We start from the raw sequence: 19,343 nt of genomic DNA, 5'->3' as shown, positions 1-19,343 counted from the left end.
TCGTTACTGCCAGGACACGCAAGATAAACAATTTAACACGCACACATGCACACAGAGAGAGAGAGAGAGTCGCGTGGCCTAGGCTGCATTATGTTTTATTCTTGAAAGGTCATTAGTTAAGCTTCATTCGCAGCAGTATAACAACTTTGTTCATCGGAAAGTGTGAGGAAGGGAATCACGGGATTTTGGATTAAAATTCACGGTGGGCTGTCTTCGAGACAGCCTTGCAGCGATGTCTTCGGTCCTGCCCGTCGCACGGAGTTGTAGCTCCTGGTCCGAGCTGGACACGCTTCCACTGCTTTAGGCTGGAGGGTCGCAAATGCTCGGGGATTTGTCCGCGGGGCATTAAAAAAAGAATGTGATTGAGAATGGCTTTGGGTGCCCCGCACTTAACGCAGTCCGGTCTGAATTCGACCGGGGCAAATTTGGAATAAATGTACGGATTAGTAAAGGTTCCTGTTTGCAACTGCATTCAGACTACTACTTGCGTTTTATTGAGCGAGGTGTGAGGGAAGGAATTTAAGTTCACTGTTTCTTAAGTGGGCGGCAATTTCGTGGTACGAGACAATTCTTTCTAGCCTATCAGAGATCCGAATCGCCCATCGAGGGAGCAAAATTTCACTCTTATACACAGAAACTGCACTTTCCTACAACACTGCCTGGGAGGAATAGACATAGAGTATGTCTTTATCTACTACCAGAAACGAGTTCCCCACACATACCGTCTTTACCAAAAGTAACCGGGCAACGGTGGTTTGTTTCTTAGCCGCGTAGCGGAGCAATTATGGCAGCCCTTAAGCTCTGCATCTGTGTAAAGGTGAATCCTTGTCCTCACGTTCTGACACCTTTAGGTCTTTAGGGGTGCCGTAAAGACTCCGTTATATAACTGAGCAGCAAAAACCTGTTGCTTGGTTATTTTTGGCGAAGGGGGTACTAAGCTTGATTAGCTAACTTTTTAATTATTGGTTTGAGGAACAAAGTTTCAATATAAGTGTTGTAGACTGTTTCGAAAACAGCTAGCATCGCTGTTTCCATCACGGTATAATTTACGTGACTTTATTTATTGGCCTTCAAAAAAGCTATCACGTGACCAGCTGCTGGCTCACATCTCTGCCGCAGTGCCCACGCACAACCTCATCGGGGAGAGCACTCGAGAAAAAAAGCAGATTTTGTTTTCTGAGACATGTCTCGGGAATTTTTTGTGTGTGCAAGTGATGGCTTTAAGGCCGATAAATAAATTAACGTATGCGGTACCTTGGTGCAAAAGTTTCAGTCATCTGTTTATCAGAGCGATCTACAACTTCTGTGTTGAAACTTTGTTCTTCAAATCAATGATTAAAAAAGTTAGCTAATTAGGCTTAACTAAGTAATTAACTTTGAAGAACGAAAAAGATACTGCAGACTAGGCCACGCGACACTGAACAAACCTCAATTGCTTTCACCGAGCTAGGACACTTCGTGTTTTTTAAAAGCTTGGTTACATTTAGGTGGGGCACCTGTATTAGCTCACGTCAATTCAATCTGCAGTATGATACAACTTAAAAAAAAACAGCACTTGGTAATAATGAGCCAACGCTCACGAAATCCTGTAATATTTCGCTGATCAATCACAACTGTAAATGAAAACAACTTTTTAATGTTGTGGGTACTGCCCCGCTGTCCCCTTTCTTGGCTTTCCCGCGATGCACCCTGCAGCAACGGCTTCGCCTCGGTGCGGGGCGCGCCACCTGGAGTATCCCTTGCCCTAGCGTGGGCGATTATTCGCTCGTAACCTTGCTGGTGAGTCGGACGATCTCGATTCCTCAGCGTGTTTTGTTGCTATCTGTCGTTATTGTTGCTGTAGCAATAAATGCCTGTTTGCGTCAGCAAGTGTGTCGTTCCTTTGTTCCCCCAGAGCAAGTCCCACCGTCGTCGGCGTGCGCTCGGTAGCGTGCGCGTTCACGAGGTGAGGTCCGGGCGGTTTTGAACTGAGTCAGCCGTGATTAAATGGGGGAAACGTATTTAATTTGCCTATTAAAATCCTCACAATGTTTGACTATATCCAACAAGCCAGAGGCACCAGAATTATTTAACTATATTTTTACCCTGGTGGTTTTTACCCTATAGGTCACAAGAAAAGCTCTCAAAATAGGCTACGTTTTTTCTCGCGGAGGAATTCTGTGTGGTACATGTCCCTGAGTATGGGCGGAGCTTCACTGGAGAATTAATTACGTTGTATCGAGTATAGCCTCCGGTACAGGCTGTTAAATGGACAGGGTGTCTTCTGCGAACATCTGTTGAGTCTGATCCACAGATATCTTCGTAAATAAGGTCGGTTCTTTACCCACCTGCCTTATTTTTCCGGCTCATCACGGAACCAAAGCAGCAGTAATCGAGGTGTCAGCCAGTTTAAAACGAGCATTTCCTTGCATGTCGGACGTTTATTGATTCTGGCCGCAGAAACTGCGCGCCCCACAGTTCCTTAGCTGCGCGAGGCACTTTTGCTGTAAAGGCCACCGCTTTACATTGCTGTCTGATATCACACTTGATCAGTGCCTGTAATCTTTTTGAGCGCCCCCTAGAGGCCGTCCTTTTTTTTTTCTTTTTTGACTCGCGCGGAAGCAGTTCAGTGCAGAGATCGATACTGATATCTAAAGGAATATAGGTATCGTGTGTTGATCCAGCCGTCATAGCATTGCATATAAATGAAGCCTACACCATGTTTTCGATAGTATTTTTTTTTCGCGTGAGGCTGAATATCCTGCAATCAGTTGGCTGATCGGTTTATTCGTTGACAGTAACCGTAAGCATTTGTTAAAGAGGGTCCAGTAAATATTGAAACATAAAAAGTAGCAGAGTTGGTCAAATGTATAGGGGAACACCCAAGGCGGAGTAAATTTGTAATAAGGGAGTAATTACGCACTGGCATCTACCCAAGCGCAGCCGTACTGCTACAAATGAAAGCTACACAGCTTTCTCAGAAACTTCGCAGTTAAAGAAAAATTCGCCCTGGTCCCGAGTGAGTAATTACTCCAATATTATGAAAAAAAGTAGCAGAGGACATCCCTAAGATTCGGTTGAAGAGAAAATTCGTCGCGGCGTTTCCTCGAACAGTGTGCTTTGTCAACAGCAACGAATGCAAGTCCACAGGCGTGTGCATTATACCCGAGCGGTGTTGTCCACGGATCCGGTCACGAAGGTTGTGTGATCAGGGTTCAGCGACAGGCTTATGACATCTCCCTCGTGGCCATCGAATGTCATCACCTTCTGGCCTCTTTCCAAGTCCCACAGGACACTGCACGCATGAGCAAGGTTGGGAAAAAGTTATGTAGTTTAGAAGCAAGTACCACACTTTTTATCGGTGCAGCCGTTTGAAGAAAAATGAGTGTCATCTTTGATTTGAGCTAACGGTGTCGCTTACAAGAGAAGTGCTGCGCTTTGTCACTCGCTTGGTGCGCATGTGCCGTACTTAACAAGGCTGCCACTCATTAATACCGATTGACCCATTTCAGGCGGCGATAGATGGTAATCTGTTTAGATACTATGGCCAGCCAGCTTTTCTGCGCTCTCATCTGCCTAGTCCCCCACCCCCTTGTTAAAACGCTGATTTTCCCATTCTTGTAACAAGGTTCATGACCATTGGATTGTGGTCCTTGCCGAATTGAGACGAAGTTCAAACCAGTACTTTTTAGCACTTTGGTCAATGCGGGGCAATGCAGGGAGTGGAAGATGAAAGGGGATAGTCCCCTGCCTGCATTGTCACGCTAGCAGGTTCACGAGAATCAGCCGACGCCATTGGCTGGAAGGCGGTCCTTTCGCGGGGAAAAGCCATTTTTGAAGCTAAAGCTTCACTACGTTATACGTAAGGCCGATTTCGCCGTGCATCGCCGGTTGACTGGAGGTCAACCGGAGGTCATGTGTGGCTGTAGGCCTTACGATATGTGGTCAACCATGGTGTCGCACCACTTGACCTTTGACCTTTCGATTCGCCGGTAGAGTGTGGAAGGATAGGCCGCAGCGTTCTTTGGGTGACCAAACTCTCGCTATCAACCATCAAACTAACTGTCACCTGCCTGGGTGGCGGGGTGGGCGCGCTGCCTATCCAGTGTGCAGAGCGCACTCAACGTTACAGACGCCAAGCCGCGTCTAGTTACCCGATACACCGCAGCTTTCGCTCTCTAACAATTAAGGTTCATCTCAGCAAATTTTTTTTCTTGAGTTGTATCCGGCTAGGAGAGCAAATTCAGCCGGTTACTTCAGAGCCCTTCCGTCGAGATATCTGCTGTTCCTTCGGCGGCATCTTCTCGGGGAGTACTCACATGCGCGTGTCTCCAGATCCGGTGATGACCTGAGAGTCACCGAGGAAGCGCACACTGGACAGGTAGCCGTCCATGCCGGCCAGCTCGCGGCGCACCTTGGCGCTGGTGCCACGCAGGTCGTACACGGTGCACATGTTGTCCATGCCGCCCACGGCCACGTAGTTGCCTTGCGTGTCGTAAGCGCACGCCATCACCCAGCTGGACCGCAGCGGGATCACGCGCATCTGCGCCCAAGAGCAGCTCTCTGAATAATTAATAATAATAATAATAATAATAATAATAATAATAATAATAATAATAATAATAATAATAATAATAATTGGTTTTGGGAGGAAAAGAAATGGCGCAGTATCTGTCTCATATATCGTTGGACACCTGAACCGCGCCGTAAGGAAAGGGTAAAGGATGGAGTGAAAGGAGAAAGGAAGAAAGAGGTGCCGTAGTGGAGGGCTCCGGAATAATTTCGACCACCTGGGGATCTTTAACGTGCACTGACATCGCACAGCACATGGGCGCCTTAGCGTTTTGCCTCCATAAAAACGCAGCCGCCGCGGTCGGGTCCGAACCCGGGAACTCCGGATCAGTAGCTGAACGCCTAACCACTGAGCTCTCTGGTCCAAACACCGGCACGGATATATAATGCTTTGCGAAGAACTCGCTTCAATTGAGTCCCTGTTCGCGTTATATTTACGCATCTAAGGCCGTCTGAAATTGAAAAGTTGTTGAACGAATGAGGGCATAGAGAGTGTCAGAGATGGGGATAGATGCTGTCAGGATTGACACGTTCACCACGGCGTTCGGCTGGTGAACTTAAGGATAGAAGATCAAATACCAGCCGCGTCCGGTGTATTTTGATGTCTCGGCGGAATGCAAGAACTCCCGTGCGCTGTGCGATTTCGGCCCACGTTAAAGCATACCCGTAGAGTTAAAATCAATTTAGGGCCCTCCACTGGGGTGTGTTTCACACAGCTTTGCCGAATACAGCCTTGCTAAGTTAAACCCCATGCACACACCATGCCACCACTGTACAACAAGTGAAATCCCTGATGTTTAGACAGCTCTTGAGCCACATCCCTGATGTTTAGACAGCTCTTGAGCCACATCCCTGATGTTTAGACAGCTCTTGAGCCACACGTATAACCCTCGCTTGCTGAATCGCTTCAGCTTTCCCACGAACAGATCCTACTTACGCAATATATATCTCAAACTCCCTCCCCGTCCGAAAAAGGGGCCAATGCGATTTTACCTTTTAAAATTTGTCTCATGTGGGTAGGGCTGCGATCGCACCTATACTCCCTTCCCCCTCCGCCCTCTGTGGCGCGGTCCACGGCGTCTGCGACAGGAACTTAATTGCCAATGTGCATCTTCAATTCCGCCCCCGCCGCGGTGGCTCAGTGGTTAGGGCGCTCGCTCGACTACTGATCCGGAGTTCCCGGGCTCGAACCCGACCGCGGCGGCCGCGTTTTTATGGAGGCAAAACGCTAAGGCGCCCGTGTGCTGTGCGATGTCAGTGCACGTTAAAGATCCCCAGGTGGTCGAAATTATTCCGGAGCCCTCCACTACGACACCTCTTTCTTCCTTTCTTCTGTCACTACCTCCTTTATCCCTTCCCCTACGGCGCGGTTCACGTGTCCAACGATATATGAGACAGATACTGCGCCATTTCCTTTCCCCCAAAACCAATTATTATTATTATTATTATCTTCAATTCCAGCCTCATATATCGGCTGGTGCTATCTACAAACACATTTGTACGTCCATTTATCGTGCGTGCATTGTCATCTACAACGAAATTATACACTCTAAACACGCACACGCCCTGTATGGCTGTAAGCTGTCCCCTAGCGCAGTACTCCCTTTCATGAAAGGGAGTAGTGCGCTAGGGGGCAGCTTACTCCCTTATTACTCCTTTCTGTTTAGAGTGTATAGCAGGGAATTGCTCCAGTCATGAGAAACGCTCGCCACCCTCTTCAGCGTCGCGCATGAAAATTTCTCTGCTCCATTATTGGGGGTGGGGGGGGGGGGGGGGGTGACGAAGTTCTGCTTACCTTGTTGCCAGTAAAGACATCCCATATGATGAGCTTCCCGTCCAACGATCCGGATACGGCTTTCCTGAAAATCCGACTGAGGGTTAAGGTACGTTTCTTTCGACATGCTGTATCTATTCTACTGTGCACAGTGAAGTGTTGTGGGGCTGGTCCCAGGACTGATATTGCGTGTACTATTTAGCTCAGGAACTATCCTTTTGACGTTGCTGAAATCGATATCGAATGTGAACCTGAGGCAGTATTCTTGAAACGTACGGAAAATCAAGTGACAAATCATCAGATATGAACGTCCGCACAGCGTTTTCTCGAGCTTCCTCTGCATTCTCACGTCTCTCTTCACTTACAGGCGCCCACAAAAGTTTTCGGTACATAGTAACTACGGATATTCAGGCTGAATTTTCTCGTTGCCTAGAGGCGGCTCCAGGTATTGAGCGGTGCACTGAGCAGGTCGCTCAGGGAAATGAAAATCGTACCTTTCAGTTCGTGGCAGGATGCTTATACTGGACACAAATTATTTTTGTTTATATAGTTCGCTCTGCCTGAGAGCATCCTCGGCACGTACCATCCCCCCCCCCCCCCCCCCCCCGAGTCAAAAGTTTATGGAAGGCCGTACTGGCGCGGAAACATTTACTTTCATCGCCGAATTTTCATGCGTACTTGAATAAATATATGGATCCAAATTGTGACTGCAAATTACACAGTACGGCACTATAATAGAACACAAGCAGTGTGCCTCGGATACAAAGAAATTAAATTTCTCCATCAGAGTCACACGGAAAGCATAGCGCGGGAAGAGCGAAGGAAAAGACAAGTCTCGTTCTGTCCTTCGTTCTTCCCGCGCTATGCTTCCCGCGTTACGATGAATTACCAACCTGCCCAAGCCTATTCGCTTCTCTGTCAGAGTCGCCTTCCGTGAATATTTGACGGACGAGTGAAAATCCATTATCTTGACCACCGGCAGGGTACAGCTGGTTCCCTCACTACTTCTTCACTTCGATATTTTCGCTCTTTCCACAGAACCCGCCGTGGTGGTTTGATCCCGACCGCGGCGGCCGCGTTTCGATGGAGGTGAAGCGCAAAAGGCGCCCGTGTGCTGCGCGATCTTAATGCACGTTAAAGATAATAATAATAATAATAATAATAATAATAATAATAATAATAATAATAATAATAATAATTGGTTTTTGGTGGAAAGGAAATAGCGCAGTATCTGTCTCATATATCGTTGGACACCTGAACCGCACCGTAAGGGAAGGGATAAAGGAGGGAGTGAAAGAAGAAAGAGAGAAATAGGTGCCGTAGTGGAGGGCTCCGGAATAATTTCGACCACCTGGGGATCTTTAACGTGCACTGACATCGCACAGCACACGGGCGCTTCAGCGTTTTTCCTCCATAAAAACGCAGCCGCCGCGGTCGGGATCCCCAGGTAGTCGAAATCATTGCGGGGCCCTCCACTACGGCACCTCTTTCACTTTCTCCCTCCCAACGGCGCGGTCGAGAAGTGTCCACCGATATGTGAGGCAGTTCGACGTGCCCTTTCTTTTCCTGAAAACCCAAGTTTTCTTTCCACATGACTAAGTTTTGCTTCGCGGTCGTCGCACACATCCGGAACACACTTCATTCTAGGTCGTCCAGCCTGTTAGCAGGAAATAAAATTGGCGCTGGTTTAGCTCTGGTTAAACCTGGAGTGACGCAATAGCTAGAGCTGGCCGAGTGGAACTTGGTCACGTGATCAACCACGTGACAAACCACGTGATCAGCCACGGGGCCGCGCCGCCGGCAGCTGCTCCGCACCACGTGACCAACCACGTGGCAGCGTGGCGGCGCAGCCACGCTGAAGGCTCGAAATGCTACCGTAAAGTAGCTATCGCTACAATACGAAGCGCGCCCTCAGTTTAGCTTCACGCGCCTCAGTTTCGCTTCGCAGGCTGGAACACAATATGCTACGCTGCTCGCGCCCCCGCGGTGGCTCAGTGGTTAGGGAGCTCGACTACTGATCCGGAGTTCCCGGGTTCGAACCCGACCGCGGCGGCTGCGTTTTTATGGCGGAAAAACGCTAAGGCGCCCGTGTGCTGTGCGATGTCAGTGTACGTTAAAGATCCCCAGGTGGTCGAAATTATTCCGGAGCCCTCCACTACGGCACCTCTTCTTCCTTTCTTCTTTCACTCCCTCCTTTATCCCTTTCCTTACGGCGCGGTTCAGGTGTCCAACGATATATGAGACAGATGCTGCGCCATTTCCTTTTCCCCCAAGACCAATTATACGAACAGCGGCGCAACTTCAGCATGCGATGATACCCGCGTCCTGTCCGAGTTTCACGGCGCCTGGGCTGTAAAACGTTCTTTGCATTCCCGACGAGCCGCAGAAAACTTTGCGCTTGTGTGCGTAGGAAACCTAGCGCTATTTACTGCCACTGCTTGGCCATACTGTCAAGCGAACCTACTGGCGCTACATTTCAATAAGAAACAGCGCAGTGATCTTACGCATGCAGCCATTTTGATTATTATTATTATTATTATTATTATTATTATTATTATTATTATTATTATTATTATTATTATTATTATTATTATTATTATTATTATTATTATTATTATTATTATTATCGTCAATGTACTCCTTTCCACATCCTGGCGTCCCGCTTTCAATCTAACGCAAGAGTAAGCCCCACACCACCTCAAGTGGCACTGCCGCATATGTCATCCGTCCTCCCAGTTCTCAACCCCCCCCACGCCCACTTGTGTCCCGTACGGAGCTCCCCCTAACGTCATCACCCTTGAGATCTTTCCCATCTTGCACGCTACAAAAATCTGAACACAACTCCCTCGTACGAAAAACTGCACGTATACAATTAACTAGCATTCTCAAGGCGGCCGACCTTCCATACAGAACCGCACCATCCCTCATATGACTTGACAGAAGACCTTGAAGACGCATTCCTAACGCTACGCTTTGTTGTTCTTAGATGGATCCCTGGCCAATAAGGATTGCCGGAAATGGGCTGGCTCATCAGCCTGTCTGCGAACTTCGCATCGGGCTGCAGCTATACCCTAGGTAATCACCCAGGCACTCGCAGCTCCGACACGACATAACACACGCAGCCCGTCGCACTATACTCTGGAAATCCCACACCAACACTCTCCTTAACCCCACGAATCTGTATATGGATGGTTGCACCTATACGGCATCCACACCGACCTGTCCTGCTCCCCTCCCTATACGCCAACCTGCAGAGCACTGCCTCTAGATTACCACTATATCCCGTCGCCGTCATATCCCACCCCAACCCTCTTCCTCCATCCTAGCGTGCCTGGCTGGCATCAGAACGACGGGACGACCAGCTAGCTTTGCTACGGCAATCCATGGAAGTCCTGGTTGCTTAGTATGCGTCCTAAATGAAGTGCTTTCTACTCCACTCTTCGTCAACCTTCTCTCCTAGTGGTGAGCGAAGCCCATGCATATTTGAACCGCGCGTAGCAAGATTTGCCTTATCTAAACGCTACTGGTGCCGGACAGCTGTAAAGCCTCATTAAAGAGCTCCCACCACTACGCCTTCGTTTTAAAGCCCCCTTTGTTCGTTATAGGCAAGAGCTAACGTTGAAGGCCAGTTTCCAGCGCGCCCATCGCAGCGATCGCCCGCAAGGTCCCACATCAAGCGTATTGGGCTTTAAGCATGGCCAGCGAGAATGCTGCAACGTCTCTTTTCCGCGAATCACAAGTTCGTACCAGACGCAAAATGCTAGCGCAAAATGTCTTCGCCCACGGCCGCCACTGAAAACCACGGTCGGCCTGAAGTCCAACACCCTTCATCCGTGAAGCCCCATGATGACACCTGACATGGTTATACCATCCCAGCTTTGGATCCATGTGCATTATAGCTGCGCCAAAGTGCAGTTAATGTAGTGACAACTGTTCAGCCTTAGTTATCATTTCTTTTTTTCCGTGTACTGTGCGATGTCAGTGCACGTTAAAGAACCCCAGGTGGTCGAAATTTCCGGAGCCCTTCACTACGGCGTCCCTCATAGCCTTAGTCGCTTTGGGACGTTAAACCCTCATAAACTAAACATAATGTTTTTTTTTTTGTGGGGGAAAGGAAATGGTGCAGTATCTGACTCATACATCGTTGGACACCTGAACCGCGCCGTAAGGTAAGGGATAAAGGAGGGAGTGAAAGAAGAAAGGAAGAAGGAGGTGACGTAGTGGAGGGCTCCGGAATAATTTCGACCACCCGGGGATCTTTAACGTGCACTGACATCGCACAGCACACGGGCGCCTTAGCGTTTTTCCTCCATAAAGACGCAGCCGCCGCGGTCAGGTTCGAACCCGGGAACTCCGGATCAGTAGTCGAGCGCCCTAAACACTGAGCCACCGCGGCGGGTTCATAAACTAAACCATTCCTTTGTTTTTTTCGTCGCCGCTCTTTCAGTTTCCGGCTGAATCTCGCAATGTTGACAATTCGTAGCGCAGCCCGAGCGCGACGCGCATCATGAGTCGGCGTGCGCGCGCGTACTCAAGCGTCGCGGGTGCTCGCCAGGTGGCCGCGCTGTCGGCGGGCAAAGCAGGCCGCCCGCGGACACCCTGCGCTGTGGTGCTTGTCGGCACTTGGCTCGCATGGCTGAAGTGTTGTACAGATGCCGACGCGAGAAAGAAAACGTGCACGTATACAGTTGTTGCGAACGTGTGCTTCGCTCTTCCTGTGTGCTCAACAACGCGGTGCTTGTTGCAATGCGGAACATTACTCTGCTGTGTGGGAGACGAAGAAGAACGCGCTGCTCCTGTTAACCGCGGATGGCATTGTTTTTTTTTTTGCCCTTCACATTCCCCGTGAAGCGTCGCAAACACGCATAAACAGAAGCTTTCGCGTCGCCTTTCTTTTACAGTCGGTATATGGGGACATTTGGTGCTTGACTGGGCACAATATATAGTTTGCCTCATTGGCGCCTCAGCATGGACAGTGTATAGCTAAAGCATATATATATATATATATATATATATATATATATATATATATATATATATATATATATATATATATATATATATATATATATATATATATATATATATATATAAGGCAAATGAAGTGAGGGGCTCGTTTGACAAACATATTAAGGAAGCCAACAGTCACCGAAACCAAGGTGCATAGGGGAATGTTTCTATTTTTTTTTAATATCTAGTGCCAATCAATTAGTTTTTTTGAAGATAATTACTTATAAAGCAGCAGAAAAAACAGCCATTCCGCCGGTGGGATCCGAACCCACGACCTCCGAATATCGCGTCCGGTGCTCTTACCAATTGAGCTACGGTCGTGGGTTCGGATCCCACCGGCGGAATGGTTGTTTTTTCTGCTGCTTTATAAGTAATTTTCTTTAAAAAAACTAATTGATTGGCACTAGATATTTAAAAAAGATAGAAACATTCCCCTATGGACCTTGGTTTCGGTGACTGTTGGCTTCCTTAATATATATATATATATATATATATATATATATATATATATATATACAGTGACTCTCCAATACGATATGGTTTTGCTTCGTTTATGAGGTTTAATATCCCAAAGCGACTCAGGTTGCGAAGACGTCGTAGGGAGGGGGGCTCCGGATAATTTCGACCACCTGGGGCTCTTTAACGTCCACTGACAACGCACAGACACGAGATTCTAGCATTTTGCCTGCATCTAAATGCGACCGCCGCGGGCGGTATCGAACCCGCGTCTTTCGGGTCAGCAGCCGAACGCCATAACCACATAACCACCGCGGCGGCTCCAAAGGACAACTTTCTACTTTCCTCGCTGCCTTCTTCATGCTCAGGAGACTTACTATCCACCCACTTTTCAGCGCACGAATTCATTGCGCTTGAAGAGGATAACAAAGTAGACTTAGAAGAATGGCTTGACTGAAGAAAATTGTTTGATGATTAAGGAAGGGTATGAAATTCCTACATTAAACACTTATTGATTCAGTAGTATGATAAGTACGTGTCTGTCGACGGGTGATGCCGCAGTTTCGGCACAATTCTGCATTGCCCTGAGCTTACTCGAAAGCTGTTGTTTACTAACGTTAACCTCTTTCTGGTTTTCCGAGTTTCACGTCGATCGCTTACAGGAATTTATTTTTGATTTTTCGCTACATATCGCTTGTTTTGTCACTTGAATTCCTGTGTCGCTTTTCTGACATGACTAATATATATCAAGATGCAACAGCATCAAGTATACCCTTATCTTGCTTCTCTATACGGCGCTGTGTAGAAGCCAGCTTTGCATTACTGGCGAATATTCTTGCATGCTTTACATATTGGGGTTATTACGCATAGTCGTGCTTAACACTAATTCGATGAACGCCACTGCGATTCATCTACAGCCCGCGTTCAATCGACGTTAGCTCCCACCGGGCGTAGCACAAAGATGGCTGCCCAGTGCCACTGCGGCACGTACTTGCTGTCCCCGCAGAAGTGGCACGATGTCACCTTGGAGATGTGCCCTTTGAGGATGCGGCGTAGCTTGACCCGGAACTTGGCCTCCTTCTCGATGTCCTTGAGCACCTCCTGGAAGGTCTTGTCCGCAGCGGCCTGCTGCCCTTCCTGCGTGACACTCGGCGAGCTCAGCGACTCGCCTGTGGCCCGAGTGAGGTTCACATCCGCGGTGCCTCACTTGTAATGTCCGTATTTACGCTGCCTATCTACCAGGACATTTTCCCCGTAAGGATGAATTTTTTCGGCTATAAAACCACAGCTTGATGCACGAAACAGAAGAAGAATGTAGAGGACACCATCTACTTCTTCTCTTTGTCACTTGTTTACACTCCTTCTTCTAACTTTCTCTCCCTTTCTCATTATGCCTAATGGCAAACATCTCGAATAAAAAAAAGTATCTTGTGTGAAGTCTCGGAGTCACTCGGGTAAGCCCGGGTTAGTTCGGAGGAGCGTCGCACAAGCTGCAGCCAATGGGAGGCTGACCTTGAGAGTGATCATGGCCAAACCTAGCGCAGGAACAGCCCAGGAAGGAATAAAATAAATATTGCCACGACTGGGTTTCCATCTTTCATCTGCGACGCGAACATATCAGATCAGCTTAGTCTCGATTAGGGCCTGACCTGAGTCTAAAATCGTCGCCAGTAGTGCTGGTCGACGACCCGAAAACGCAAAACCACGAGCCAACCAGGTTAAAATATGCTTTTGCATGTCTACCTCGTTTAACTACGTTAAAACTCTACCGTTTTTTATTTTGTATTGAGCATATCGCGCTTGAGCGTCAAGAGATGGTAGTACATCGATCAGCTTTGTCAAGTAGTCGCGCCATTGTCCTGCCCAAAATTTCCGCTCAAATACTGCCAACAACGTTGCTTTAGCTTAATCATTACACATTGAAATAGCCTGCACCACCCTTAATTCAGCCCTTATCTAAAACGTGGCTTTAAGCTTGGCCTGGCCGAAAGTCGACATCGCGTGTGTAGAAAGCTGTGTTCTCGCTCCTCCTCGTGCGGTTATTTTCTGCCCATCCCATGCGGCGTACTCTTTCGTCCTCGGCCAGCTTTTGTTTTCCATGTGGTTACTTCTGGCCAGGTCTCTCAGTCTGCGCTCCCTCCCCGAGCACGATGCCGGAAAAAAAAAAAAAAATGTCCGTAGTGTAAACGGTCGGCCAAATGTGGCTCTGGATCCAGTCGCTGGGCCGTGGGGTTTTTTTTTTTTTCCTCCTTCCGTACGACCTCCTTCTCTGCCTCCTCTCCTGCACTCCTCCCATGGTCGTCCTCCTCTTCACCCCCCACCTTGCATTCTCCTTACGTGCTCTCCAGATTTTCTCTATGCTGGCGATGGTGAGCGGGCATTTTCCGTTATCCCAGACTTCCAGTCTCGGTGGTCGCCCGGCAATTCCCATTTGCTACAATTTAACTATACACTCGCTCTCGGATAACTTAAGCTGTTTGTTTGTTCTTGGGAGAGTGAGCGACGCGTGCCATAAATAGGCGGCAGTGGTGAGAAGGAAATGCGTCCGATGATGCCGAAGATTATTCTTGTATGATGGCTCTACAGTTGGGTGGAGCCGCATTTTGTGTGTGTGTGTGTGTGTGTGTGTGTGTGTGTGTGTGTGTGTGTGTGTGTGTGTGTGTGTGTGTGTGTGTGTGTGTGTGTGTGTGTGTGTGTGTGTGTGTGTGTGTGTGTGTGTGTGTGTGTGTGTGTGTGTGTGCGCGCGCGCGCGCGCGCGCGTGTGTGAGAGAGAGAGAGAGAGAGAGAGAGAGAGAGAGAGAGAGAGAGAGAGAGAGAGAGAGAGAGAGAGAGAGAGAGCTATAGCAGCTGAATGGAGCGGAAATTTTTTGTCCGCAATGTTCGGATCTCTAAGAGTTCGGGATAGTAAGTCAGGAGCGCGTGGGCAGAGACACCTGCACTTATACCCCACCACCTTGTGTAGAGCCACCTGCTTTACCGCCAGCATTATGCGCATGAGCATCGCGAACCGGTCAGCCGTAATGTATTGCGAGTGCTCTCGTCTACAGATGCTGGCCGGCGGGTTATAACTCTGCAAGGCAGCATTTTCGGCCTTGTAAGCCACATTCTGCATAACACTGCTGCCAAGCACCGAGGTGCCGAGATCAGTGACCAAGAAAAAGATGCCAGTCGCGTGTTTCGAAGCTGGCTACCTGTGCAAACTACTTCGCAACCTCAGTTTCACCTGAGAGAATATCAGCGTGTGCGATTGCACGTGGCGAAAGCTTCCTGCTGCTGAGAACTATAGGGAAAGAAAAAGGAAAGAAAGAACAAAATAAGCCTCCAAGAAATCTCCACAGCGGATAAGTGCTCAGACCGGGGGAAACGTTTGGCTTGCCTGCGTTAACTAAATTATATTTCTCAGGTCTTGATGTTGTCACGAGCGCACAAAATATTTTGCCGCCGTGAGTCCAGCGGTTATTTCTGGGTGATCTTTCTCCATGCTCTCTGCAACAGCTCTCTGTGCCTTCAGAAACATGGAGCAGCGTCTCGTGGCGCATTTTTAGTCAAATGCAGCTGGGGCAGAGTACATCTTTAAATCAAAATTAAAACACAGGGACGCCTAATTCCATAATGAGTTTAAAATGCGATAACGTTCGAAGCTGTTGATGCCTTTGCCAGCAGCACAGTTTTATGTAACGCGTTACAAGTAATGATTACTTGTAATCAATTACATTTTCTTGTAATTTTGTAATTCATCAATCACTGTTTTCAAACGGTAGCGTGTCAGGTAATTAAGATACTTGTTTCTGTAACTGATTAGTGGTAATCAGTTATTTTTCGCGAAAAACAAGTTGTAACCAACGTAACTTTGAGAACCCCAACCTGACGGCAAACGCGGGGATATGTTTCCTTCGTTAGACCGGCTGCGGAGAAGCATCGCGCGAGATCATGTCCGCGGTATAATCGGGTTATAATCAGGTTATAATCAGGTTATACTCGGGTTATAATCGGGATATAATCAAGCACGAAGCGTGGGACTTCATAGAGGACTTGGACACTTGCATCGAAGCAATGCGCAACTATGCGACCTGGTGCCAACGTGTTCATACGCTATAAAGCACCGCCCTTCCCTCCAGCGCATACATTGAGAGAGTGTTCAGTGTAGCTGGTGAAGCATTCACAAGCAAATGTGAGAAAACTAGCGACGACGACCACCTTCGAAAAACAACTACTCTTGAAAAGTAACAACGTGTAACAAAAGATGAAGCAAGCCGCAGGAGTTCATTGTAGTCTTAGTAAATTTGTGCTATGGCAATAAAAGTTCGAAGGAAAGAAATGCGACAGTAATCGATTACTTTTCTGTAAATGTTCAGTTACTTTTCGGTGGCCGCAATTGCCCACTGTAATATTTTACATTTAATTCAGACCGAGTAATTGTAATCGCAATCAGTTACTCATGCAATGTGTAACGGCCGTATCGGCCGGAAGTGATTGTTGGGGCTTGTGAGACCCAGGTTGCTGTTCCTAAGCTCTTCCCATGCACTTCCTGCCACGGTTGGCAGGCCGAGGCTTCACACATGCGAACCTGATTTTGTGACGTCACATCCCTCTAAACAATGGGATTTCTCCGTTATTGTGACGTCACTGACGTTGTCAGCGAGGTCTGACGAGGATTCAGACGCACTAACTCAATCCTCAAGAGCTACGACTGCGGCTCACCTTTATCTTGATGCTGAGTAGCTGCAGCTCGCTCTTGAGCTCTTCGATTTCGTCCTGTAAATGAAAGAGAAAGGAAGGGTGCATTTTGCACACGAATACTCCGTGTGCAAAAGCTTTAATCAATCCAGCCAACTCTGGCCTCTGTATATATCTGCAAGCTGCCATAGTGTTTTGCGGCTTTTCAAGTTTTCTGTTTTATGTCTTTCAATGTTGAAAGCGAGGAAGGGCCTTGGTGCTAACCTTGCGTTACTGAAGCTTACTCACTTGCCTCGGAATGGCGGTATTGGTGTTGCTCTTGACGCTTCGCATTTTTCACGCGTTTGCAAGCAGTAAGAAATTCGTACACCGGCAACTACGTCTATCTCGCGAATTGAACTTGCGAATCGTGTGCGCTCGTGTGTGTGTGCATGTGCATGTGTGAGTTGAGTGCATAAACTGTTCATTCACGAAAACGGTGACAAGATTAGAAAATAATTTATGCTAGTTCGCGTCCCGAGAACTTTCCTCAGGCAGTATACTGTTGGTACTCAATTAACATTAATGCCGCGGCGAAATATATAATTCGCTTTTCACTTGCCCTTAATACGCGAAAAAGCGTGAGAAAATTGTGAAGCGTCAAGAGCAATACCGAATGACGCCATTTCCGAGGTGAGTGAACAAGAGTAAGGTTGGCGCGCAAGGTTGGCATGAAGGCCATTCCGCGCTTTGAACTCGGCGCGTAAAATCCTGAAGGCACGCTGCGACAACGACCAATGAACGGGCGCTAAAAGAAGCGCGAGTTTCAAAGCAGCTTGCGCTCATACCGCGGTCATTAGTAGTTTGTTTTTTGTTTTGTCTTTTCTTGCGCGCGTGCGCTCCGCTCAGAAGGTGAAGGAATAAGAAAGCTCAGAATAAGGCTGCTGTTGCAGGGATAATATTATTGGGGCTTTCTTGCGATGCTATGCAGCTTTCTAACTGAATATATCAACTCTTCCCCTGTGACTGAATAGTCATAAACAATATTAGAGCTAATTATGTACGTCAGTAAGGATAGCTTCCGTTAAGTGATACTGTCAAACAATCGCGCTTCTCTTTCTTGCTCGCTGCAGCTGTTGTAAAACCTTGATTCATGTGGCGTGAACCGCACAGTATATAAGCGTGAAGATTATGGAAACGACAAATAATTGAGTAGTTTTCGATACCAGGCATTAAACGATTCTTATCTGTCACTTTTGTGCGCTGGCCAAAGCGTTCGCCGGAAACTAATCGAAGCCTATAAGTTCCCAGATATCCGAAAAGTGAAAAGCTGAGAGGGATGAAAGCGGATCCTAAATAGTGAGGCTAAACTTAATTAAACCCGAGGAAAGTGATGAAAAACCAAAGAAGCCGAAAGTATCTCGTGAGAACTCCCAATCAAAGATTCCGCTTGTTCTCATCTGCAGGGAGTTAACGCGCTATAGTTGCCATCGGAGCTGCTGTGACAGTCAGGTTACCGCTGCTGTTGAACACTCTAAAAATGAACAATGCTGATGCACATCAGACAGCACACTTTTCTTTCGTCTTCTCACAAAAACAAAATATGATTGAGCGTAGACTAATTATAAACCATAGCCGGCGAAAAGCGCTGTACTGAACTGAATAGTGCGACTTTGCCCCTTAACCTGGGGGAGAGGGGGGGGGGGGGGGGGGGGAAGGGGGGGAAGATGCACGCTAGTAATGTATACTTTCACCAAAACGAAATAAAAGGTATTGTTCACTGAAATATACCTCGATTTGGCGCAATGAAAACCGTGACCCCGCTTGTACCATCGGCAACAGCCTACACCAAGACCGGCCCTTGTCAATGCTGTACCTTCAGGAATGCAGGTACACTTTCAAAGACGTGCATATGCATATGAGCGAGGGGGAAGAAAAAAAGCTTAATGTGGCAAGTTATCACTTGCTAAGTTTTTATCGTCATTGGTTGACATGGCATACAGGGGAAACAATAGTAAAATACAATCAAAGTTAGAACTCACAGATGGCGGTCGTGAACAAAGAGATATATCTTACTACGTTTTGCCAATGAGTATATATATAGGATGGGCCAGATAGACTCACAGTTGCGCGAGAGGCTACTTTTTATGCAACCTACTATCATAATACCGTAGCCTGTGCAAAACGAACATCCAGAAATCCAATTTATGTCGAATACAGACTGTACACTTGCGTGTCTAAGAGTTTCATAAGATGTATAGCGTGTCTCACTTAGAAAGCATTAGCGTTAGCATTAGCTGCTCCCATTTGGCTAGGTAGGCCATATTCGCCTCCTGTCATTGCTTCCGTTTCACAGTGGTGCACAGCTTTCCAAAAACTGACTGCCCTGATACATGTAGACTTCGAAGAGCCTTGGCAACAACTGCTGCCAACACAATCCTTCTCTTTTTTACTAATTTCTTTATTTCCGTTTCGTCGTCGCTGCCGCGTGAGTAGTTAACGCATGCAGATCCTGCGTTGGCTCGAAAACAGTGCTGTATACTGACTCCATACGAGACCACCAAGTCTTTGAGCCCCAGTCTCCATTGCCACCTTCCCACGCAACCAGCGCGTCTTTCGCCGCGATAAACAGCTCCACTCGTTCCCCCTATTTTTCCCCCCCGTCACCCAGAAACAATCGACAATAGCAGCAGGCACACTCACCATGATCGACAGTCGCCGCTTCTACCAGACGCACGCGGGTACACTCACTCACGGACTCACGTGTCGTAGTCGTCGTTTAGTTCCTGGTCGCCAGACGCTCCTCGACGCTCGCTTTCCGCACGCACTCGGCAACACACCCGAGACGCAGGTTCGGACGGGGGGTACAACACCACCGGCGCAGGTGCAGTAGGGT

General features: G+C 47.8%; 1 protein-coding gene across 3 annotated transcripts in view; it reads right to left on the bottom strand.

Annotated features, from left to right (window-relative positions):
* LOC144120778 (guanine nucleotide-binding protein subunit beta-2-like) overlaps nt 1-19,343 on the bottom strand; it is a 31,279-nt gene extending 11,936 nt beyond the window's left edge. For all 3 annotated transcript variants that reach the window (XR_013312484.1, XM_077653481.1, XM_077653479.1), the window contains exons 1-6: nt 19,151-19,343; nt 16,493-16,546; nt 12,783-12,928; nt 6,347-6,410; nt 4,299-4,522; nt 3,145-3,274 (exon numbers count right to left, since the gene is read on the bottom strand). Coding sequence is in view for 2 of the 3 variants with exons in the window: in XM_077653481.1 (XP_077509607.1) it covers nt 3,145-3,274; nt 4,299-4,522; nt 6,347-6,410; nt 12,783-12,928; nt 16,493-16,546; nt 19,151-19,153 (621 nt within the window). In the remaining variant the exon portion in view is untranslated. The remainder of the gene's footprint in view (nt 1-3,144; nt 3,275-4,298; nt 4,523-6,346; nt 6,411-12,782; nt 12,929-16,492; nt 16,547-19,150) is intronic.

The sequence above is a fragment of the Amblyomma americanum genome, chromosome 2 (assembly GCF_052857255.1).
Source record: "Amblyomma americanum isolate KBUSLIRL-KWMA chromosome 2, ASM5285725v1, whole genome shotgun sequence".
In the NCBI taxonomy this organism is placed as follows: domain Eukaryota; kingdom Metazoa; phylum Arthropoda; class Arachnida; order Ixodida; family Ixodidae; genus Amblyomma; species Amblyomma americanum.
This window is presented reverse-complemented; position numbering and strand designations above follow the sequence as displayed.